We start from the raw sequence: 24,789 nt of genomic DNA, 5'->3' as shown, positions 1-24,789 counted from the left end.
CTTGAGAGAGGGATTGTCATGTATCTTAAATGTTTGTACAGTAGAACATGTTTGTTCGTTTGTCCATGTATATGAAACACAAAGGAGGTTTCGGGGGGGATGAGAAAAAAAAATATGTTTGGAATTTACGTAAAATAATATTTTATGTGATGGACTGAATGCAGGAGTTGATTGAGTGCCTTTTGGGGGCGTAATGGGTAGAAATGTAATTCATTCTTTTCACATAAGGGGGCGGTATGCACCTATAAAGGTGGCTCGCAAACCGCAAAAAACAACAACAACAACAGAAGAAGCCCAGTGCATACTACAACACAAAAGTCCCTCTGCTACACAGCTACGTCGACTTATCTCCGACTGCACAATATTTACAAAATTACGAAACAAACGTATGTTGCATGAAGCCCAGAAAGCAGCATACAGCATTGGACTGAATGCAATTTTCAGGACGTGTTTTTGGCTTATCGGAGACAATTGTGTAATAATTGTACACTATCTTAAAATAATTGATTACACAAGAATTGGTAACTGCTATGCACTAGTAAGTTAGTAAACTTTATTGAACGAACTGTACTGTCGAGTAATTTCAAACGGCTATAATTGGTCCATCCGTATCACGTGACAGCGCCAGGCACCACGCATCACAAGTATGTATAATAAATTGCTTCTATGAAATGACTCCGGTGAATTTTAATTTGTTACTAAATTGAAAGTAAACCGCAAGGAGTTTATAAACGCGAAAATAATTAACGTACTTTCAAACATTCATGGCCCGTTAGAGACTATTTCCGTGCTAAACCCCGCCCCTTTCGTCACTCAGTTTCACGCTCAGGGTTTTGACTAGAAGCGATACAGTTCTCTCCACTGGGCATGCGCACTTCAATACCGCGTAATTTTTGTCACGCTAAAAACGGTAGATTAATATTTTAGTGTTGTTGTAAGTTTATGTTCAGAGTTGGGTTAGGTGTAGGCGTTAGCTAATGTGATTTATTGTAATTATATGACGAGATTTCGCACCACTTCCGGTCGTAGCTGTTTCCCTTCTAGCAACAACCTGCTCACAGCGACTCCGCTCGCTCGTTTCTTTCAGTTACATTAGACACATACATGACAAACATGGCAGGCAAAGCAGGGAAGCAGAACCGCGCTAGGAAGGCAGGAGCGGAGCAGGAGGAAGGAGAGCAGCCGCTGCAGGCTGTGCTCATCGCGGACAGTTTTAACCGCAGATTCTTCCCCATAACCAAAGATCAGCCGCGGGTATGTGAGAGAAGCGAACATCACATCATCACAGTGAGCACATGCTGATCCTGGCGATCACTGTAATAACACAACACCACGACTTATAATAAACGAAAAAGTACCATGTTAATACCGCGGTATTCTCAGCTGAGCACTCCAAACATGTACTACGGTATTTAAAATGGTACTCATAGTACCACATGAATGAATGTGTAATCATAACAGCTGATGTCATACTGTGTAATACCAGGTTGTGTTGGACTTCATAGTACTTGTAGTGTTAACACAAGGTTATCATTACCAGAGTATTTTAACATACCATAATACACATCAAAGTGTAATGCTTAATAATGTAGAGTACCACCACAGTGTTGTTTTGTAAACGTCATTTAAATTGAGATGTTCTCCATCTGTCCCTATCAGGCTCTTCTGCCACTGGCCAACGTCTCCATGATCGACTACACACTGGAGTTTCTGACCTCCACGGGAGTCCAAGAGACGTTCGTGTTCTGCTGCTGGATGTCCAACAAAATCAAAGAGCACTTGCAGTGAGTCATTCAGCTCAAGTTTATTCATGTCACGCTTTTAACAGTGTTTCTAAGCTGGGTCATTCCGTGTCGGGTACATCAAGATGTTTCCCATATCTCCACGACGTGAACCTTAAGGGCCTCAAAAATGTACTTACCAAAAGACAAGTCGGTCAAGTACAAGTAACTAAAAGAACGTTAAGATATATCTCACATTTCATGAGTTACAGGCATGCAAATTACAGGTGTAGAAATAACACAAAAAGTGCTTTTCCTCATTTTTGAAGGCATAAAGGAGTGGATTGCTCAGTTACTTTGCATCGGTGGCATTATATATTTTGTTTTTCATCTCACTGATGGTCCTGCTTCTGTAAAAATTGATCAAATTTGTGCTGGGAAAATTTGTTTGAGATATAACATGGAATGACCCAGCAGGTTTACATAAAAATGACAAATAAATTATTATATCTATTCTTAAAGTCCCAGTGAAAGATAAAAATGACGATGACTATTTTTTAGGGATACACCGAATATTCGGCCACCGAATTTTTTGGCCGAAAATGGCCCAAAAGTGCATTTTCGGTTTTCGGCCGAAAGACTTCTATCACCGAAACAATACAGCCGAAATGTTGTGATGACACAAACAGATACCGCTCCTTTAATGCATCTGTAGCGGACGTTATTCCTTTAATCGCAGCACTAAAGCTTCTCCTAAACTGCATGCACCCTCAGGGCTCTAGAGTGCGACCAATATTCCTTTACGTGTGTGAAACAGAGGTCGCGTAATCCCAAAAATTCTTTGTCATTGACAGATTTTTTTACCAGTGACGCCGTCATTCAGGCAGATTACAATGAGGGCAATTTGTAAACACCCGTTTCCCTTCAGCGGGATATGCTCGTGAAGCGATCTACATGTCGTTGTAAACCACATAACATGAAGAATGAAGTATTAATGCACATTTCCCGCCATTCCTGTGTAAACTATGGCATGCAAAGTCTTTTTATACAATGTTTTAGTGAGGTGACAGAGCCCCCCCATATACAGCACCAGGAGTTATGCCCGCTCCACTGCTCACGCGAGCCGGACCGCGATCGCAAAATATACAAGAGATGATCAAAAGTCCAGACACTATGTACATGATAAACAGCGTAGAACTTGCTTCACTGCTTATTAGTTGATGTCCGTAATGTTTCCTCGTGGTGTGATAATGGCAGAGCTCTCGTTCTTTAAATGTGCGCTGCACCATTTTCATTACTTTCGTTTTATTCCAACGGTTTTGTACAGTATTTTTATAGACTTCAACACTAGGAATTGTTTTTTTTACTACATTTTTATTAGAGTAAGTCTCTTACCACTGTAAAGTGATTTTTACTTTTGATATTGGACTGTTTGCCTTTTAATTTTTTTAACTTAACTTTAAACACGTTTTTCTCCAAATTCCGTTCCTGAACATCATAGCGCTTCAGATGACAGAATAAGTTGGTTATTCTATTCTTACGCTACTGATTATCAAATTTGCACATCTGCACATTCTTGGTGCATTTGTTGTTGTTAAAGTTCTACAGTTAACATATGGGCTGTGAGAGTCTTTGTTTTGATACACTATTATGTTGAAGGCCAACAGAGAAAATATTGTTGTATCTTTAAGCAGTTGCACTTGTTCTGAATAGACTTTCTTGTAGTAGTCCTACAGAGAAAAATGTAAAATGCACTTTGTTTTCATGAGAGAACATTTAATTGTACAACTTTTCAGCAGGCCAGTCCAATATACATTATTATTGAATATACACATAGTGGGGTCAAGTTAAACATCTTAGTTGAATTTTATTTTATACTGTGCATTGTTGCAATGTGCTAAATAAATATTTGCATAATTTGTAATTGATTTATTCTTTGAAACTTTAATATTTATGCAATTGCAATGCCTTGATTTTGGTAAAGTTAGTACACAGTAATAGCCATAAATGCAAGGGTACTAATAATTGGCCAAATTTCTTTTGGTGTTTCGGTTTTCGGCTTTCGGCCTTGGTTTCCTCTTTTCGGTTTTCGGTTTCGGGCAAGAATTTTCCTTTCGGTGCATCCCTACTATTTTTTTATGAAATGTCCTAGCGTTTATTGGAAATAGTTATTCAACGTGGGTCGTGCGCCCTCATTATCTTCGGTTAAAATCTGAAAATGCACTTCCGACCTGTAATGACGATCCATTTTATATGAGGTGTGTTAGACTGTGTGGGCGGAGCATCCGTTAACTCCTCCCCTTCAATTGTCAGTCTGCTGCAGGAATGCAACGGCTGTTTTTATACATCCAATCAAATCGCAAAGAAAGACGAAACCCACTTTCCATTTCACCCGGAAATGCGTCAAAAAACGGAGGTACGAACGATCGCCACTTCTGGTTCACGGGGACTTTAACGATGCCAATACAGGTTACATGGAAATGCCACACAAGCAATGAAACGTGCTTGCAAAAGGAATTTGCAGTAATACCATGATATCTGTCTAAACAACATACTCTATTTATATAATAAAAGATCATAAACACTCTCCAACCACTCAATATTCTGCATCTTATCGTACAGGAAGTCGAAATGGTGCCGGCCAACATCTCCAAACACAGTTCACATCATCACCTCGGATCTGTACCGTTCCCTCGGGGATGTTTTGCGAGACGTGGATGCCAAGACGCTGGTCCGATCCGACTTTCTGCTGGTTTATGGTGACGTGGTGTCCAACATTGATGTATCGCAGGCGTTACAAGAGCACAGGTAAGTGTCGTGGTCAGTCCCGTCTATAAACAGACTCTATGTACAGTATTAATGTGCCAGATGCGTTGGTTTCCTCAAAGGCAGCGCCGCAAAATCGAGAAGAACATCTCTGTGATGACCATGATCTTCAAGGAGTCCTCGCCCGGCCACAAGACACGCTGTGAGGAAGATGACTTCATGGTAGCCATGGACAGCAAGAGCAAGCGTGTTCTTCATTACCAGAGAGCACAGAGCCTGAAGAAACTCCAGTTTCCTATGGTGGGGTATTTCAATGACGTTTAGCAATGAAATTGGGAAAATTGTGATTTGCACCTTCATGATGTGTTGCTTTGTGTTTTTCTGTTTCGAAACGTAAATTCCTTTCATGTTTTGATTTTCAGAATATGATATAAATGCCTTTATTTGATAACAGCTGTTATTTTTTTATTCCATACAGAACATCTTCCACAGTGGAAGTGATGAGTTTGAAATTAGATACGATCTTCTGGATTGTCATATCAGCATCTGTTCTCCACAGGTCAGTGTGTCTCCACATGTGTGGGTGATTGAAATAGACGTTCAATGAAAAGTGACGACTTTGTCTCTTAGGTTGCTGAACTTTTCACCGACAACTTCGACTACCAGACGAGAAACGACTTTGTCCGCGGCATTTTAGTCAGTGAGGAGGTACAAAACACAAGAGACTTCAGAAAAGCTTGATGATGATGTCACACACACCTGTCTTATCGTCCTTTTCCTTTCAGATCTTGGGAAACCAGATCCACATGCACGTCACTAAAGACGGGTACGGGGCTCGTGTGTCAAATCTCCTAATGTACGACTCCGTCTCCTCAGACATGATCCGGCGCTGGATCTATCCCATCACGCCCGAGACTAACTTTGCGGGCCATAAAGGCCAGAGCTGTACTCACTCCAGACATAACGTGTACCGAGAGCCCGGGGTCAGTCTGGGCCACGGCAGTCAGATGGAGGAGAACGTGCTCATCGGCCGAAACACCGTGATCGGAGCCAACTGCACTATCTCCAACACTGTGATCGGTGCAAACTGTGTTATAGGTACGGTATTGAATTTGTTTTCATATATTGCTAACTTTGCAATGCTTACTAAATCAAGTATGCCAATTTAAGTCGTTTTAGTTGTGAAAGTTGATTTGTTTGAAACAACGTTTGCTTTGTCTTCTAAGGGGACAATGTGATTCTGGACAGAGCTTATATATGGAACAAAGTCCATATTGCCAACAATGTAAAGGTCCAGCAGTCGGTCATCTGTGACGGTGGGGAGGTGAAACAGGGAGTCACTCTGAATGAGCAGTGTGTGCTCGCCTACAATGTAAGAAAATATAGCCGAAGGGCGTGTTCACACTCGATTTCTTTTTTGACAAGAAAAACTTGACAAAGGCAAAGGCAGCCCAGAGAAACAGATAGGCAACGTAACGGAAGTCTACTTGATTTGTAATCAGAGAGCGTCTTTACAATAACTAATCACATATTTGAAACTACAATACTAATTTCTCGCTAGAAATCCAATCAGAAGTTGATGAAAGTGAAAATGAAACTTACATTTATACAAAACTATGCTCCAATAGGCATTTCGGCCGCTATTTCATTTTCTCGAGCTTGAGCCAGTTACATTCCTCGCATGTTGTTATAGAAATGACAGGTCTCTGTCATTGGTTAGCTGTGAAAAAGGAGCTTGACGTAGGGCGTTTTTTTTCAGAGAAGTTGAAGCTTTTCGACTTCAAAAGACGCTCTGAGCTGGAAAAAAGACGCTGGCGTTTAAAAAAGCGCTCGAAGTTTTTTGAAAACAGCGTTTAATCCTTAGGGTTATAATGTAAAACAGACGCTTCGAAAAAGAAGTCAAGTCTGAACACGGCCTAATTTGACTGAAAATAACTTATCTGACTGCTAGAGAACACGTGCGGTGTCCCAAATGATGTGGTATAGAGAATGAGAAGCTGACGTCACGCCCTATGCTGCATTTTGCAGTGGTGCCGCCATCTTGGGAGGATCATACTCCACTGCTATTATTGTTTAGACATGTACCGTTACATATTTTGTTTGATGTAAGGAGAAATTGAAAGTGAAAGAACCAGGTGGTTTCCTAAACGACTAATGCTTTAATGCGCAATGCTATTGCAGTATTTAACACAGCAAGACCGACCTACCATAGTTATATTTCCTTATCAATCTAGAAAACAAAACGCTGCATTGAACTCACTAGCAGCCATCCTCCCAAGATGGCGCAATATTGAACGCGGCGTAACGTAGCTTTACATTCTCTATAAACTCTGCGCTGTACTTACACTATTCATGCCACAAAATGGTATGTTTCTTAATTATTGTTAAAGGCAGAGCTCTCCCAAAAAGGAAAATTCTGTCATCATTTACTCACCCTTGAGTTGTTCCAAATCTTTATACATTTCTTTGTTCTGTTCAACACAAAGGAATATATTTAAAATAATTTTTGGAATTTTCATTTCTGGGACATAAACTACCATGGTGCCACAGAACTGTTTGACTCCTTACATTTTCCTAAATGTCTCATTTTATGTTCAAAAGAACAATGTATATATAAATACACAAACGTACTTGTTTTTTTGAGTCGGCATGAAATGGTAGTAGCAATTGACCAATTGTTCCGTATTGTGACATATATCCGATTGTATGACACATGTACTATATAAACACAAACATTTAGGTTGAAATCGATAAATCGCAATTAATCGTCGATCTGACAGCATTCATTATGTTTAAACACATTTTTATGAAGCAATGTTTAGGGCTCATTAATATTTCTGTCTGGTACTAACACAATCAACGCATATGCAAGCCTGAATGTTTCTTTGATTTTACTTTTATTCATGTTTACAAAATGGGTGTTTAATGCAAAGACAAAAAGATGAAAGGTTTGCTCTGTTTTAAATCGGACGTTGATGATGCACAGGTGGTTGTGGGTCCTGACATCACGGTCCCAGGTGGCACAGTTCTGTCCATGCATCATCCAGATGAGGAAGATGAAGATGATGATGACGATGAGTTTATGAGCGATGACAACGCTGTCGGCCAAAATAAAGACAAAACCAAACAGAAAGGTTCGTTACCCTTTTATTTCCCTATACGTAGACAGTGACACATTTAAAATCCTTCTTTTTTTGTAATGACGTGTGTTCATCGTGTTGTTAGCGTTTAATCCAGCAGACGTGGGTGCTGAAGGAAGAGGATACAGGTGGAAAGCCAGCAGCCTCGAGGATAGGGAGGAAGATGAACTTGCTGAATGCATTTGGGGTGAGACGTCTGTCGTGTTCTAATAATACCACCTTAAAGGTTCCTTAAGAATCACATATGGGAAATTCATGGTGTTTGCAATTCATCAGGCCTGGTGTTGAATCCCGACCCTGAGAGTGACAGCGAGAGTGAGGTCAGCGATGAGGATAGTGACCAGCCGTACCCTGCATCACCAGAACCAGATGATGTCAAAGGTGAATAGTACACTAATACTTTTTAATGGGTCATATTGGATGGCTAAAACAAACATTATTGTGTGTGTTTGGTGTAATAAAGTGTGTTCACGCAGTTTACGAAAAAAAACCCCACACTTTCACTTTTCTAATATATGCATGAACAACTTGTAACATACAGAAAAAAACACAAAATCGTGTCATATGACTCCTTTAAACTTTCAAATACTTGGTCGTTGTGAGAGAATTCAAACCTGACGTTGTTTTCTTTACTCGGTCGCAGTGTTCCAGAATGAGGTTCATGGTACTTTACAGAGAGGACTGGACGAGAACATTGGCTGTGACAATCTAGTTCTTGAGATTAACTCGCTCAAGTAAGTGAAGTGTGAATTGTTTACTTTTGCATGAAAAGGACACTTTTTAAAGGGTTAGCACACAAACATCTGGCTGCTGTCTATTTTATGTCTGTATTTACATCTGCATGACATTATTTGCTCATCCGCAATACGTCTCGGAGACGTCAGATGTCATATACAGTAGAAATCTACATTTACATCTTACAAATAGACGTAAGCTAGATGTAGTGTGCAAGTGGACACAACAATACAGTTTAGGAAGCTTGCTTTCAGATCTTGACTTATTTCTTTAACAAGTAAAAACACATCGGCGCAAAACATCTGTACAGAAAAAACATTGTATTTTTTTTATAATTTATTAAGCAATAAAATGGTTAAAGATTTGAATGTCCAAAAGTTTGAGTCTACTCTACTCTGTGTGGGGACTTGATCGATATATTCTGGTTGTTGTGACACCATTAAAAAGGAAACTTCCTCAATTGTGTCAACTGGCGTACAGAATGCACATAAAATGGAATAAAAACAGAAGAATGACTTTGTGTTTTTTTTCCATCTCAGGTATGCTTACAACATTACTCTGAAGGAAGTGATGCAGATCTTGACCCGAGTGGTGCTCGAGTTTCCCTTCCATCAGCAGGGGGTTGAGATAACCACATCACAATACACCTCACATCTGCTGCCCGTAAGTTACTCCCACCATCTCATTTGATTCTTACAGTTGATGACAACTATGACAGTAATATTTCCCTGCAGTTGTTGAAGAAGTGGTCGCCGGTCTTTAAGAACTACGTGAAGAGAATTCAAGACCACATGGACTGTCTGGCGTCCATAGAGGAAGTCTTTCTGGAGCGTGACACTCGTTGGGCAGCTTTAGTCAAAGTGAGGATTTTTCATACACACAGAAGCTGTTTTCTGAACAGATCCACATGATGCTGTATATATTTCTATTGAGTACATGTGTTGGAAACAAAGCTTTTTGCGTTGTCTTGCATAACTTTTGAGTTCCCCTGAGAAACATTGAGTTCTCTCGCAAAGACATTTGCTTTATCGACAAACACGTCCTGTTGTCCCGCTCCGTACATTAACAATGGAGCGGTTCTTAGTAGATTCCCGGACCAATTGTGATCTAAACGGTGTTATAACACAAATAACACATAATTTCTTATACAAGGATCTACAACCTAGTCAAAACGAGTCTTATAATATGAATTGATCTCTATATGAGAAGACAACATGGACAAGTCCGGAGGGACTGTTTGCAAACTGACTGTAAACACGAAAAGCGTTACTATAAAAATAGTAATTAATAACTTCAATGTTACACACTGTAATGTCACCAAATTCAGTTTACACATTAATGCTCTTCTGCTGAATTTAAACTAGTTTAGTTACTACATTTACTTTTATTTACATTTATGCATTTATCAGACGCTTATATCCAAAGCGACTTACATTGCATTATCCTATACATTCATACATAGGTATGCGCGATCCCCTGGGATCAAACCCAAAACCTGCTCTTACCACTGAGCTACAGTATGTAGCACTGAAGTTAATGACTATTTTGCCCTTTGTAGATGATCCCTTCGGTCTGGTCTCAGCAGGCTGCCGCTTTAGATCATTACAAGGCTCGATTCGTGGAAAATTAAGTTGTAGCTCATTGTTTACGTCAGATAGAATGAGGTGTCATTTGTGTTATAAGAGCGGTAAGCTCACGAGTTATTGGTCCGGGAATCTGCGACTATAGACCAATGTTTATGTACAGAGCGGGACATTAAACATGAAGTGTTTGTTTGAACTCACAGAATGTTTTGCGAGGGAACGTGAATATCTTTGCGAGAGAATGTAAAAGTTTTGCTTGGGAACGCAATGTTTCTCTGGGGAACGGAAAAGTTTTGCGATATAACTTGAATATCTTTGCAAGAGAATGTTAAAGTTTAGCTATGGAACACATTTTTTCTCTGGAGAACGCAAATATCTTTGCGAGAGAACGCAAAAGTTTAAAGAGGCAACGCAGTGTTTCTCTGGGCAAAGCAAAAGTTTACAAGATAATAAGAATATCTTTGCGAGAGAACGCAAAAGTTTTGCTTGGGAACACAGTGTTTCTCTGGGGAACGCAAAAACGCAAACATTTTGCGAGATAAGGCAAAAGCTTGAAAAAATTTATCTTCCCACTCATATTTCTTCCACCGCCATGCCCCTAAAGTGTGAAAGATGAAAAAGACAGACAGCCTTTGTGACAACCAGAAGTAATAGCATCTGTGGTTTTGTAACAATTCTTTTTCACGTTTCTTTCTTACACTGGCAAAATGTTTTAACAAATTTCATAATAACATTCGATTCAGTAAGAGGTAACAACTTTTCTCACAAATAAAATGTAAAGTAATGACGTTCACGTAGTGTTGCATTGTACTGCTTGAAATCCTTTCGGACTCATCCTTTCATGTATTTTCATATTTGAGGTTCTGATGAACATGTACCAGCTGGAGATCTTGGAGGAGGACGCCATCATGCGCTGGTTCTCTCAGGCCGCCACCTCAGACAAGAGCAGACAGCTTCGCAAGAATCAAGGGGTGAGTGTCGCTCGATGTGAGAAATTCTGTCGTTGATTTACTCAACCTCATGTTGTCCCTGGTTCTCTTGCTTTATATTGTGAAACACAAAGAAAATTGTTAACACGGATAGCATCTCCAAGCATTGAAACCCTGAAGGTTGACGTGCTCCAAAACAAAAGTGCAACTTGTGTGCTATATTACAGACTGAAAATCTACAGTAGCTTTCACATTTAAGATTATTTTCATGCTACGTTTGCATATGCAAATACAGGTTTGGAATAAACAAGGTTTATTTTAATGAACTGATATTTTCAGCAATTATAAAGGACCTATAAAATTATGTTGTAAAGATCATTAGAAAATGTTATCTTGTATTTTGTGTCTTTGTTCACAGCTCCTGAAGTTTATTCAATGGCTGGAAGAGGCCGAGGAGTCTTCAGAGGGGGATGAATGAACATCTTGCCTATTACGAGATCCTACAGTGATTCATAAACCCATCTGATGGATGAAACTGTTTTCATGTTCTGCTGATTTAGTCTGCCATGGTTGACTGGATTTGAAGAAAGTTTGACGATCGTCTTTAGAAATTCAGTTTAAAACCTCCAGCGGTGTAATAGCTTATTATTTGCTGTATGGTTGTAATGTATATTTTAAGACATGTATTGGGAAAGAATACCACAAGCTTCAATAAATTATGCATTTATATAAGTCTCTTGATTTTGCCAATTGGAAAGTTTTTTTTTAATGCTATTTAAAGGCACATCTCAAAAAATGAGAATATCACGGACTTTGTCCTTTGTAATCTAACTCCAATAAGCAAACGTTCTTATATTCTAGATTCATTACGACAAAGTGAAATAATTCATGATGCTTTTTTGTTTGTTTTAATTCTGATGGCTGCGGCTAACTGCTCAAAAATGTTAAAAATCCACTTTCTCATCGAATTAGACTTAAGGAAATGGGCTTGAGCTGTCACATTCCTAAAACCAAGCCTCTCCTAAACCAGAAACAACATCAGGAGAGTCTCACCTGGGCTTCACTGGTCCAAAGTTCACTTTTCGGTTGAAAGTAGATTTGTCATTTCATTTGCAAATAAAGGTCCCAGAGTCTGGAGGAAAAGTGGAGAGGCACAGTTTCCACAGTCAGATGATTTGAAGAACCATATCATCTGCTGGTGTTGGTCCATCGTGCTTCATCAAGTCCAAATTAGAGGCAGTAATTCATGCAAAAGGAGTCCCAACCGAGTATTGAGTGCATAATATACTTTGGAGATCTGGAACATTTCTATTTCGTAAATAATTTTTCGATTCATCTTTGAGAAAATATTATAATTTTAGGCATTGCCATCAGAATTAAAAGAAAAAGTCATGAAATATTTCACTTTGTGTAATGAATCTAGAAAATAAGAAAGTTGTTTTAAATTGCAAAAGAAAAAGAACTTGGTCTGTGATATTCTACATTTTTGAGATGTGCATGTTTGTCCTGACTTTACTTATTAACCTGTTTTTAATAAACTTCCTATAGACAAACATTACTTAGTCATCATATTCTTAATAAAATTCCTGTATTTAAACCGTTAACATATTTTTTATAAACTTGCTATAGACAAACCTGATTTACTTACATAATTGTAATAAACTTGATGAAGACAAACTATATATTAACATATTTTTTATAAACTTTCTATTGACAAACTTGACTTATTAACGTATTTTTAATAATTTGCTGAAGACAAACTTTTAACAAACTTGCTGAAGACAAACTATTTATCGTTAACGTATTTTTCATAAATAAAGTCTGTCTTCAGCAAATTTATTAACATATTTTAAATAAACTTGCTTTAGAAAAACTTTATTTATTTACGTATTTTTAATAGCACAGCATATTTTTTTAGATTAAGGTTTAGGGTTTGGTTACTTTTAATAATGTATTTTGTTGCGTTTAGGGTTTGGGTTAACACATTTAACTGCAATCCTTACTTACAGACATACACTTCATTATGATTACGTTGATAAGAGCAAACATTGGCTACCACTGGTTGGAATTTAGCTCTCCAAATTGCGGCTAAGTATATAAAGTGAGAGGAGTTGGACCTGGATCCAACCTCGCCCCCTGGATCATGTGTTCCGCATTGAGGACCATCTCGTTATGGACCACCTATACCTCCCAATCATTTCCCAGCTGATAGTCAAGTCTCCTAAAATAAAAGATTTTAATAAAAAATCGTTGATTAAAACCAAAGATTGCAGCACATAGTTGTTTATTTACCTAGTGTGGCATGTTGCGTACATTTCATAATTCTTAAACATCTTAATCAAAAAAAAATTATTGGAAACCAAAGCTTTAGCAGATTTCAATCAAGTACCCAGACATCCTCCCACTTATAAATCCACAACCCATTTAAACAGCACCAACCACTCAAAGTAAATCTGTTCTCGTGCGTAGTAGTGATAAGACTCAATCACTTCTTCTTATCCTTGAGTCCAGTATGGATGAAACCAGCTAGCAGCGTGACCCCAGTGATGCCGAACAGCGCTGTCAGCCCTTTCCACATGTTGGCGCTGTTCTCGTGCCGCTGAATGAAGCTCTTGTAATCGCTGGCGATCAGGATGTAACTGCGGCCGTCTCTAGGTGGCCGCAACTTCACAACCTTGTCCTGCTCCAGCACGAGCTCTCCGAACCCTGTGAGAAAAGACCCGACCCGCAGCATCTCTTCACGCTCCTCTAGAGCAACGGGCTTCTCCCCGCTGAACTCGTGGAGCACAATGCCCACCAGGCCCTCTTGAGCCTGTCGGAGGCGTTTGTGCACCTGCTCCAGGTAATCCCCGGCCGCCTCCAGAGGAGAATCCACATGGACGGAGACCTCGTTGACATATGATCCGGGCTGGACCAGGCTGAAAGGCACCGTGTTGTTGGTTTCCTTCTTGTTCACCGTTTTGGAGACCCTGTCCATGTACAGAGGCAGATAAGCTTTTTCACACTACATGTCATGGCTTTTTGGGTGAAGAGCAAAATGATGATCGACATGAACGTTTACCATGATTTCATCATTGAGTTCCAATACTTCCAATGCTCCTGCACAGTGATTTTCTGCACAACGCCGTGACAGCGTTGTGCGTATTGGCTGGTAATAGGCTCTCCGTTAGCCTGCACCAAACCTGTGAAATAAAGACGCGTCAATGTCGATGTTTCACTGCAGGTGGAGGTATTCAAAACTCACTACGTATACACACCGTCTACAGCAACATAATGAAGTCTTTTGTGTGGGGTTGCGTTCAGTATTCTGAGCAGGTTATGGTCTGGCTGAAAGTGTGGGATCTCCTAGAAGAATGATTTATAGACAAGAAACAAATGATATATGATAAACATATTCATGTTCACCTCAAAACCCAAAACACATATGTGGACAATTCCGTACACACGTGCCCATTTTGCGAGTGACATTTCCACGTACAGAATAGACATGTGGACGGTTAATCGCGGTACCACTAAATCCTGCTGAAATCGAGCTGGCTGCAATAATGCAAGGCATCGATTATTTTATTTATGTGTAGCTTGTCCGTGAAGCACCGCTCTGGGATCAGTAGTAAATGTTGCTCAATATTTTTTTATTTAAAAACAAAACCACCCGTTAATCCGATCATTATAAATATACTTTATTATCATGAAAATACCCGAGGAGGCTTGAGGAACAGTGATAAAAACATGCCATTTCCAAGAACTACGTGTGCTATGGTCTTCTGTAAATGATTTTAAAAGAAAACATTCCTAGATTTTTCTCCACATAGTGACTTCAATGGACTCCAAACAGTTTAAAGTGAAAATGACAGTTTCAGTGCAGCTTCAAAGGGCTTTAAACCAGACCAGACCATGAACAAAGGTCTTATCTAGTGAAACCATCGCTCACTTTCTAAATAAAACAACAATTTCTTTTCGACTAAAGAAACAAATTCACCATTGGGGTTGAGTTAATTATCATGAAAATTTATTTTGAAAGTGAACTACTCCTTTAACTCACAAGTTGTGCATAAATCACGTGACATTTATATTTTCGGTGAATCGTGCACATTCCTAGCAGAGACCTCTTATTATTCATCTATGTCAAAGTAAATACAGTTTCGATTCTATGACACCTTTAACAGCTCGTACATGTTATATTTGAGTGTTTAGCACTACCTTCAGCTTCTGTGTCTCTTGTTTTTTATCTTTGTACAGCTTATAAAACACCGCAGAGAAAGCCAAGCTGGATCCAGCACATATGACCGTCAATGGGCTGTAGAATAAGTCACTCATTTCTCTTCTGAAATAAAGACACAAACATGTCGAAATAACCTCTCATGGGCCACGCAGATGTTATAATTGTTATAAACCCCAGAGTTTAAAAGTAAACTTCTTAATAAAGGCAAATAAGGAAGTTAAATGTCAAAGCAGTTTCATTGAGGAGCAGAATCTAGTTTCGCTTTCATTGGTTCGTCTTGATATCTCAGTGATACAATATAACATTGTTTGATACAAAGCACTTTGATCTCAATGTATCAGTCGACTTCATGTCGTTACATCAGAAGAACACTTACAGTAACAATGTAACTCATCAGATGAGACGACAGGTGAGAGCACACACACACGAACACACCTCAGCTCAGTGAAAGTAAACCTTGAGTTCCGATGAATCACGAAACCACAACTGCATAACAAAACAGAAGACTATGACGAGTAATCTTATGATATTACATATTCTTCATCGTTTAAGATATCAACGTGGACACTGTAACACTTAAGTATTCACCTTCTCACCTGACCGTGTATCAGTTTGTTATTTAATCCGCCATCATTCGTGTTGTATGGCGGTGAGCATCATGATGTCCACGAGAGGGCGCTGTTGACAAAGAACAGATACGTGTTGTTCTGTCAGGTCAAGCACACACATGTGTTAAACTCACTGTTTACATGAATAAACGAATACATTTTACTACACAAAACATCTTTTTAAAGAAAGAAGCACAAGCTCACTTTCATGTTAAACCTGAAACAAAAAGAAGTTTGTTATGATAAAACAAAGCATGTGTTGAAGACACACACCTACTCTGCCTTGGACACGTGGGAACTATACGTCCAAAAAAACTAAGATTATGAAATGTTGATGCAAAAATATTATTTAATTCTAAAAAAAAACATTTATTCTTATTTAATGCAATGAAATAATTAAAGCTAAATCTTCTTTAAAAAGTTCATTCAGTTCCAAATACACTTCGTATAAATATACAATAGAGGCGCATTATATTAGGTACACAAATAATTGTGTAATGGGAATTATATGCAGTGGATCTCAAAAGTCTACAAACCCCTGATAAAATCGCAGAGGTTTTCATCACCAAGATAAAGTGCGTCAGAATTCCCTGTTTGAACTTTTTTGTAAAATTTAAGTTTATTAAGATGAATAACAATGAGAATCATTTAGAGGGAAAAATAAAAAACTGGTTCATAAAGGTACACATACAGCTGAGACCTCACAGGAAACTCCTCTTACTGTGAGGTCACATCCTGTAGGTCTCTGTTCATCCACAACAGGATGCCACGAGCTATTCTTCTTCTATCCGACTCTCCACAAAACAATGCATTGGCCCCAATGTTTTTCAGATCTACACAAAATGTAATCTTCAGAAAGGTACAGGGCTTTAATGTTCCTGTGTTTACAACACTGGTTTATAAGTGACTATAATGTCTGTGTATTGTTGTTCACGGTTTGTTTCGTAAGGATGCATTTGGCGAACCTTGAATCATTTTCTAACTTTCGACTAATGCAATTTATTATCAGGGTTGTAAAATATATTTACAATCACACAATTGTTGAGGATGTCAAGGATCAACCTGATGACAGATATTTATATGAGTTGTTCATTTAGGTTGCCAAACACAACATTGTGTAAGAGTCAGGACAATAAAACCAGAGATACGACATGCACTGCAGACTTCTTTGAAGAAGAAAATGTAGATATTGTGTTTGCCTGGTATTGAGCGTTTCTGTGAACTGAGCAAGAATGTTGAAGTGCTCATGAGGAACTATCTCCACAACTGTGTTACAACATGATATATAAGCATTCATAGAATCATTGATAGTTTCATAAGATTTTTACAAACATCTTCTGAGAAGAGACGCTTGTAAATGATCACATGTAAGCGAAGGCGTGGTCAAGATTCTTCCAGAAGCTTACAATCGCCTTCAGTAATAAAAATGTTCAATGTTTACCTTGAAACGCTTCTGGACTTCTTTCTCCATTTTTACAGAAAGTAGAATTGAAGAGTATATATGATCACATGATGTCGTTCCCAGCGTGCATATACAGAACGAATAAACTTTGCATTCTTGATGTCTGATTTGGTTTGTTGTTTTTTAACAATCTAATGAAGGTTATGTTGTCATGTTTCTCACAGATAATAGTTCAGTCACCATTATTGTCATCCGTCTAGTCCAATGTTTACTTCAATTGTTCTAAATTCAGATTGTTGACAGTCTTGGACAATAACTTGACTAGATGGACTGGGAGATTAATGTTCGTGTTACTAAATTTAGTTTATTCTCAGAATTAGACTGACATTTTTAAGTTGAGCCTGGTCTGAGCATCAGGTCAACGGCATCTTGTTCCAACATTGAGTTCTATGACATCATTAAAAGTTTCAGTGAATTTCATTCCACTATATAATCTATTTTCGGTCGAGACACAGGACTCTCAGTTCTCAGAAGTTCTTTGTTAATGTTTTCTGAGAAGAGCGTCTTGGATATCTCATCTCCTGACGAGATAAAAACTAAGTACAAAGATCACCTTCAACACTTTTGTAACAGTATTTCGACCCTTGAGGCGTGACATGCAGATTATGTTACTCAAAATAACATCGGACCTTTTTCTAAGAACTAACGATGGCATGAACTGATATGTTAACTGTGTTTGAGTACAGTAATATTGCTGGGAGTGTCGAGAGGTGACATAAGAAACCTCTCCAGGTGGCTTGGAATAGTTTCTGCTGGCCTTGACTTGTTTCCTTTATAAACAGGACATTCAGTAAAGAGTGACAGAAGTGTCCTTCAAGCGCGAGAGCTATACAGGGAGTTCCTCTAGTTCTACTAATAGAGCATTGTGCTAGCACACAAACTTATATAATGTATACCTCAAACTATAAAGACACTTTGGATGAAAACGTTGGCCAAACAGAATCATTTGTACTTTATTTTTTCTACATTTTATTATGCTTTTGGCAGACGCATTTATCCAAAGGGACTTTCATTGCATTGTACTTTACATTATTCTTTAAATTTTTATTAAGTATGTGCAATCCCTGGGATCGAACCTATGACCTTGGCGTTAGCAGCACCATGATCTTACCACTGAGCCACAAAATAAACGGATGTTTGCTCAACTGTGGAAAACATTTAGAAACCAATCTAGTTTTAAAAAACATGCTTCAAAAGGTTCTTCGATGTCATAAAGAACCTCTAACATCTGAAGAACCTTTCAGTATCACAAAAGGATCTTTGTGGCGAAAAAAAGTCCTTCAGGTTATAAAAAAGTAAGACAAAGCCTTCTTGTTCTTTGTGGATCCAAACATGGTCCTTCTATGGCATCGTTGGGAAGAATCTTTTAAGCACCTTTATTTGTAAGAGTGTATTCAGTATTTCTGCATATATTATGCCAATTCCAAGTGTCTGTTGAATTTCAACGGTAACAAAATTTAGGAATGACAGGAAAGTCTTCCAACAGCAATGCGAAAGACAGAGAGAATGCAAAGACACATGAAATTTATGAACCCCCCTCAGAGCAAAGGTATGTCCAAAGACGTCTTTTCTATGGAAGTATATTGGTAGCAGTTTAGATTTTGCTACAGTTTTGCTTGGCTATCTTTATCCTATATAATCCATCCGGGGAATGCATTTTCATTTACATTTTGCAATTTAAAGAGCTTTAAAATATTAATTTCAATTACATATTAAATGTACAGCATTGGCGTTTCGCAAATTGCATTTCAATTATATAATTGCAACATGCTTTCATACTTTTCAACGTCTTTGTTGGCATTGAAAACGTGTTCCTTTAGGAGCCAAAAGTACGTCTTTTTCTGACGTCATGCATCAATACTGTCATATAGTGTCACAAAAAGCCACGGTGTGATTGGTGTCATTCATGTCCAGAGCACAATGTGAGACAAGTAATGTCAAAGTTGTAATTGGGGGTTTGTCAGAACCTTCATGAGCAATATACCAACATACAAAGAACATGTCAGCATCTGCCTGTTGATACTCCAATGTGTGGTGAACCGGTGTGATGATTTTAGTCCCACAGAATGACTAACAAATCCCTTCTTGTATTCATTTTGCACTCACATTTTGGGGTGTTGATGGATGTGACCCGTGCTATTCATAAACACGTAAAGTGCAGTTTATTAAACACACTCTTTAAAGCTCACCCTTTTCATTTCGGTGTTTCTCATTAGAATCTCTGACGCATTTGGTCAGACGTAAGACAAAAGATTTATTCATTACAGAAGAGCTTCAATGAGGACGTCTGTCTTTTGTTGTTTTCACCTTTTTCTTGTTTTACAGGTATATGCCTTTAGTTGTTTTTCTTGTATTCAATGTGTCTCATGTACAGCTGCTTTGTAACAATGAAAAATGTAAAAAGCGTTATATAAATAAAGTTGAGTTGAGTTGAGGATGATTTAAGGTTCAAGAGTCAATATGAGAATCCTTTACTCACGCAGACAGATGCGAACAAGCTTTTATGTTCTCATTTTATCAACACTCACTTCTTATAGATGTTTGACTTTGAAAATAAATATTACATAGCACTCTTTATAATTAAGGTACATAACGGGTCTAAAACTTTATAAAAAAAAATTTATGGTCAATAAGTGGAAGTGCTAAGCTTTCAAAAACGAATTGATTTGCATCTCATGTTGTTAGTTTTGGAGTTTTGCTTGTTTTTTTTCAGCTGTATTGCAGAATTATTTAATCTATAATTTTGAAACTGTGAGAATTATCCAGCAGTTCAGAGTGCACTTAATGCAAGAGGTTAAGATGTTGTCATTCATTAAGCCCATTCAGACAACATACCTGCTCATCCACGTAAGCTCTTTCATAAGACGATGGCTTGATCATGCCACACATGGAGGATGCTGTGTTCACGCAGGCAGCCGTTGAAAACAGAAGGTGTGATGATGTGAGACGTGTGAGGTCACACCACAGAGACACATGGATCAGCAACACACCCCCTCTGATGGCCTGAGCACATGTGGCTCAAAGATGAGGTGAGAAATAACACAATCACCAGCAATTCAAAGCTCATTATGAGGTCGCAGGTTCTAACAAGAAAGCTCGAAAAGTGAGGACTGTTGCTAGGGAACGCATTTGGAGAGCTTGTTTCATCCTTCCGCAGAACGTGATTAAATGATGTTGCTTTGATATTTAAGAACGCCTCTGACCATATTTGGAACATCAGGTTCCTCTTCAATTGTACTGACAGGTACGCCCACCTTACTTGTGTATACATTTGGGCGGTCTTAGTCAAATCAGACCACCAACTGATGTAGATTTGTGGAGGTGTGGTTACACGAGGCGTTTCAGGCAGGTCTGGGTGATCATTCACTTTTAGACAGAAATCATCTTCTGTTCCCACACTTTCATTTTTACAATTTTATGTGTCTAATACATGCATGGGCAACTTATGACACACCAAAGACACAGAAAAACACGTGTTCGTGCCATATGACCCCTTTAAGTAAAGAGACCACAAGAAGAGGGTTATTAATATGTGGTACAAACACAAAGATACTAAGAACAGTAATTCACATACAAATAAAAACACATTTTATTTAGAATAACTATTGGCTAATAACATGACAACGTTGGAATGATCCAAGTAAGAATGTAAAAAACATCTCAATGGATTTTTAATGCACAATTTAACAAAATTGAATAAAAAAACAAGATTTTCACCTGTACTGTTGAACTTGTGTATATGTTTGAATGACAATAAAGGGATTTGATTTAATGATGTATATTAAATAAATATAAATAATGTCACATGCATATCGTGTGATTATATTGCTAATATAAATAAAATAATTTCAGTCATTTCTTTTTGTTGAAAGTGTAAACATTTACAGAAATCCTCAGAATAGAATAGAAAAGGCTTTGGCCCAAAGATGTAACTATATTTGAAGAGTTTGGCTGCAAAATAAGATAACTAAGTTTTCAAAATATCATGTTTTTATTTTGTTAGTCCGCTGTATTTTTTTAATTATTTTGGCTAGAATCAAAACAAACTGACTGCAGTTTGTTATTAATTGTTATCAAATAAAAAACATGATTTCTAAATCTCATTTTGGAACCAAACTCTTAATTTGTTCTTAAACACGGATGCTTCACTTTATAGGGGCGAAATTCATTACTTAATATTCTTAACCTTTAGTTCACAAACATTTTTATGTATATCTGTGTATTTTGCCACTATTTTGAAGTATATTTTGAAACATGGAGGTATAGAATATTTTCAATATTCAGCTGTGCTTTAACAGGCACATGTGACCAAATAGGGCGTGTAGAAGATTAAACCTTGTTAGCAATGATTGTTTGTCTGTTCATCTGCATTTGTTACTTTTTATGGGCCAATGTGCTTTAATCTATTTTTAAAAACTCTTTATTGGCTCATTCTACCTGAATCACAGCTCAGTGATTTGCCCATAATGACAGACACTTTATTTTCCTGTCACAGCAGCTGACAATCAATCCGCTCCCCAACACAGATCAGGCGTAACGGACAGATCGATGGTCTGCCGGCACATTTATAATACACGTGCAGACATGACAATCAATAGCTCTTGAATGTGCCACAGCTCTCAAAGGAACAGAATGTTCAAACGCTTTTTGTTTCAAATATTTGATTATTTAGGATACAATATGATATGCAAAAATGAAAACTAGATGCTCTCATAAAACTGTGGATGAAGGTTTTGGGTCTAATATAGATAACGTTATAAATTGTATTTTTGGAGGACATGCGAGTGAAAACATAAAATCCTATTACAAGAAGAAAAGATGTTTATCGACTTCTATTTGTCGAATATTTACAGTTTGTGTGATCCAGTCATGAACAAGTAAACATGTTTGCATGGCCTCATGTGTGAATGTGTTTTGTGTCTGAGCACCACAGCTGCACTTGACATGAGGAAGTTGAAACAAAGCCCCAGACAGACGGGAAATGATTTCCGTGGCTCAGAAAAACAAAATTCCTTTTCTGTCACCGGCTGCTCTGGAAGATGTTTCACACAAAGCCAGTGTGACCATCAGTTCGTCTGTTCAACTTTCAGAAATATTGCACTCAATACAGTGACTAAACTGGCATGTTATTGATGACGGTCTGGTGGTCTAGACACACACCGGGGGCCGTAAAGTAAACTGCCTTTAGTGATGGGTCAGAATTCTGTGTGTAGTGAAGTGTGAAAGTCAAAAGCAACACAGGCATAATCGATACAACGCTTTGCAGAGCATGTGTCCTTATTTACAGCTTCAAATATTGCTGTAAATATTACAAACTTCTTGGTTTCTGTACATTTCACTTTGCATCTTGTGATAAAAACATTATACATTATACATTATGTTAAGTGTCCAATGGTCAAATTTGTCTTTGTTTCACTTTTACGCGGCTCATTGTGCACTCATAAAATGTGGAAAAAACGGATAAAAAAATCCCCAAAACACAGATAATTCATTTATAGGGAACATGTGACACTGTTTAATTATTGCTGTGCAGAAGCGTCATTTAAATAACAGGAACAAAACCAGGAATAAAGGGTCAAAATCAAGCCTGTAAATATGTTTATACTAAAAATCATTATGGATGGCTAATAACTTTAATTTTATGAATGTGTTCTACCGATAAACTGTCTCAATTATTGGCAATTGTTATTCATTTCTTCTATTACTGAAGTATAACAAATATGCACATAGAAAACATGGCACATGGCGTGGTCAGTCCTCTCTTGGCTCACGTTATTAACTGTGTTGGCATTTCCTCACATGTAAATACAGATCATCATCATGCATTTTCCATTCGGAGGACAGTGCAGAAATACACTTTACATAATCTGTCATCATTGTGAATTTGGTTTTTACTTAATTTGTTTCGTAAAAAAAACACAGTTTTTAAAGTATATTTTACTTCATTTGTTCTGTAATGTTTTTTGTCACACAGCTTTAAAACTAAATTTCACTTAAGTTGTTTTGTGACGTTTATTTTCACACAGTTTTTAGTAAATTTTACTTAATTTGTTTTGTTTTGTCAAAAAACACAAAAACATTAAGTACATCATACTGGTTTTGTTTTTTACAATGCATTTAAAATTAGATGGCAGTGTACTTTACTGCACAAGACAGTAGAGAGAAAAAAATCCAATCCACTTTCCTCTTAGTCTGTTCTAATGAAAGTGCAACAACATTTTACCATTAAACCAGAAATCTTATTTTAACAAGACTTTTCCATTATTTAATGAAAAAAAGAATATGTCACCTTTCTTTGTGTTTATTGACAAATAACACTCAACACATTTACATTTACTGTAAGTAATACAGCATCTACACAGAAAAGAGAATATTCACAGATTTGAAACATTTGCATAGCAAAGATATATTTTACAGTGCATTTAAACATCACCTACAAGATCAATCTAATGCTTCACACATTTAACTAAACACTCCAGACCAGTTCAAGTACAATGAAGATAACAGCCAACATCCACAGTATTGGAATGTAAAAGAATAGACGTTGACGTTTTTTCAGCTGTTTTTCGTTTCTGGATGGTTATCATCTGTGAACTCATCAGAATCTGTTCCGGAGCTCAAGTCAATATTACCGTCAATGGACGACTCACTGCTCGTGCTCTCACCACACAGCAGACGAGTCACCTGAGCATCAGACTTCAAAGACTTCACATCATTTCCAATGCACAGCTCTCCCAGTTCATTGATGATGGCACACAATCCCTCTTCGCTGTCCTCGAAACAGTCGTCGTCTAGAAACTCATCAAACAGCATGACCCTCTCCTCCTCTCCCTCCCCGACCAGATCTTCAATGATGGAGTGGAGTTTAGGAGCGCTTCGGCTGCGCTCCACCGGAGGTTTGTACACGCTCACCATCTTCCTCTTGAGCACGAGAGGAACCGTTTGCTCTCCTATGAGGATCTGTTGCTGATGTTTGGCGTCTTCTCTTCGTTTGAGTCTCTGAAACTCGCTCAGAGCCGAGCTGGAGGTCTGGTACAGCAGAAGCGCCATCGCTTTTGCCTTCTCGGGTCTGGAGACGAGGACCGCGTGGCATCTCAGCATCACCGCTTTGTGCTTGATCTCGTGTCGGTAAATCCAGGCGAAGATTTTGGGGAGCCTCGGATCGGCCACGCAGTATGTGATTCGGTGAAGTAAGTACAGATGTCCTGGTTTTCTGGACTTCTCGTCTGAGTGGATCATGCGTATTCCCTCAGCGCCCATGGTCAGGCGCATTTTAATGCCGTGTCTGCCCATCTCGCTCTTATTCCAGATCTTCCTGATGACCACGTCCGTACATCCCTCTCCTTTCAACTGAATGGTGGTCGAATTGCCCAAATATAAGACCGTATAGGTGGGATCGTCTGAGGTGATGTCTAACTTTTTCCTTCTGGATTTGAAGATGGTCCCGATGCGGGTCAGAGCGCTGTCTGGATATGATTTGGTGAATGAAGACAGAGCCGAGCCGAGAGAAAACTTTGAGTATTTATCTTTTTCTATGAGTTCATCTTCATTCGCTTTTAGTTGCAACATTGTGACAATAAATGCTGCGCTGTATTGAATCTAAACTTTCACAACCTGCCAGAG

General features: G+C 38.3%; 3 protein-coding genes across 5 annotated transcripts; 1 reads left to right on the top strand and 2 right to left on the bottom strand.

Moving 5' to 3' along the window:
• The first annotated feature begins 823 nt into the window (after positions 1-823).
• Positions 824-11,606, top strand: LOC130417207 (translation initiation factor eIF-2B subunit epsilon-like). Its single transcript, XM_056742563.1, has 16 exons — positions 824-1,254; positions 1,660-1,784; positions 4,344-4,529; positions 4,610-4,787; positions 4,966-5,046; positions 5,118-5,195; positions 5,273-5,585; positions 5,714-5,859; positions 7,474-7,621; positions 7,713-7,814; positions 7,904-8,008; positions 8,271-8,361; positions 8,902-9,025; positions 9,097-9,222; positions 10,806-10,916; positions 11,293-11,606. The coding sequence occupies exons 1-16, from the start codon at positions 1,105-1,107 to the stop codon at positions 11,350-11,352; spliced, it is 2,124 nt and encodes a 707-aa protein (XP_056598541.1). The 5' UTR covers positions 824-1,104; the 3' UTR covers positions 11,353-11,606.
• A 1,535-nt stretch (positions 11,607-13,141) lies between these two features.
• Positions 13,142-15,768, bottom strand: LOC130417232 (mitochondrial ubiquitin ligase activator of nfkb 1-A). 3 transcript variants are annotated; one of them, XM_056742610.1, is made up of 6 exons: positions 15,693-15,768; positions 15,473-15,582; positions 15,075-15,198; positions 14,132-14,219; positions 13,936-14,056; positions 13,142-13,843 (listed from the first exon to the last, which is right to left on the bottom strand). In XM_056742610.1, exons 3-6 carry the CDS (start codon positions 15,189-15,191, stop codon positions 13,360-13,362), a joined length of 810 nt encoding a protein of 269 aa, XP_056598588.1. In that variant the 5' UTR covers positions 15,192-15,198; positions 15,473-15,582; positions 15,693-15,768; the 3' UTR covers positions 13,142-13,359. The 3 variants fall into 3 exon arrangements, with proteins under 3 accessions (XP_056598588.1, XP_056598586.1, XP_056598589.1); XM_056742608.1 differs by having other exon boundaries at positions 15,685-15,753; XM_056742611.1 differs by having other exon boundaries at positions 15,473-15,602; positions 15,685-15,717.
• A 6,902-nt stretch (positions 15,769-22,670) lies between these two features.
• On the bottom strand, positions 22,671-24,789 carry LOC130417226 (protein FAM43A-like). The gene has a single exon (XM_056742597.1). The coding sequence runs from the start codon at positions 24,733-24,735 to the stop codon at positions 23,722-23,724; it is 1,014 nt and encodes a 337-aa protein (XP_056598575.1). The 5' UTR covers positions 24,736-24,789; the 3' UTR covers positions 22,671-23,721.

This window comes from Triplophysa dalaica, chromosome 3 (genome assembly GCF_015846415.1).
Source record: "Triplophysa dalaica isolate WHDGS20190420 chromosome 3, ASM1584641v1, whole genome shotgun sequence".
Classification (NCBI taxonomy): domain Eukaryota; kingdom Metazoa; phylum Chordata; class Actinopteri; order Cypriniformes; family Nemacheilidae; genus Triplophysa; species Triplophysa dalaica.
Note: the sequence above shows the minus strand (reverse complement) of the source record. Positions and strands in the feature narration are given on the sequence as shown.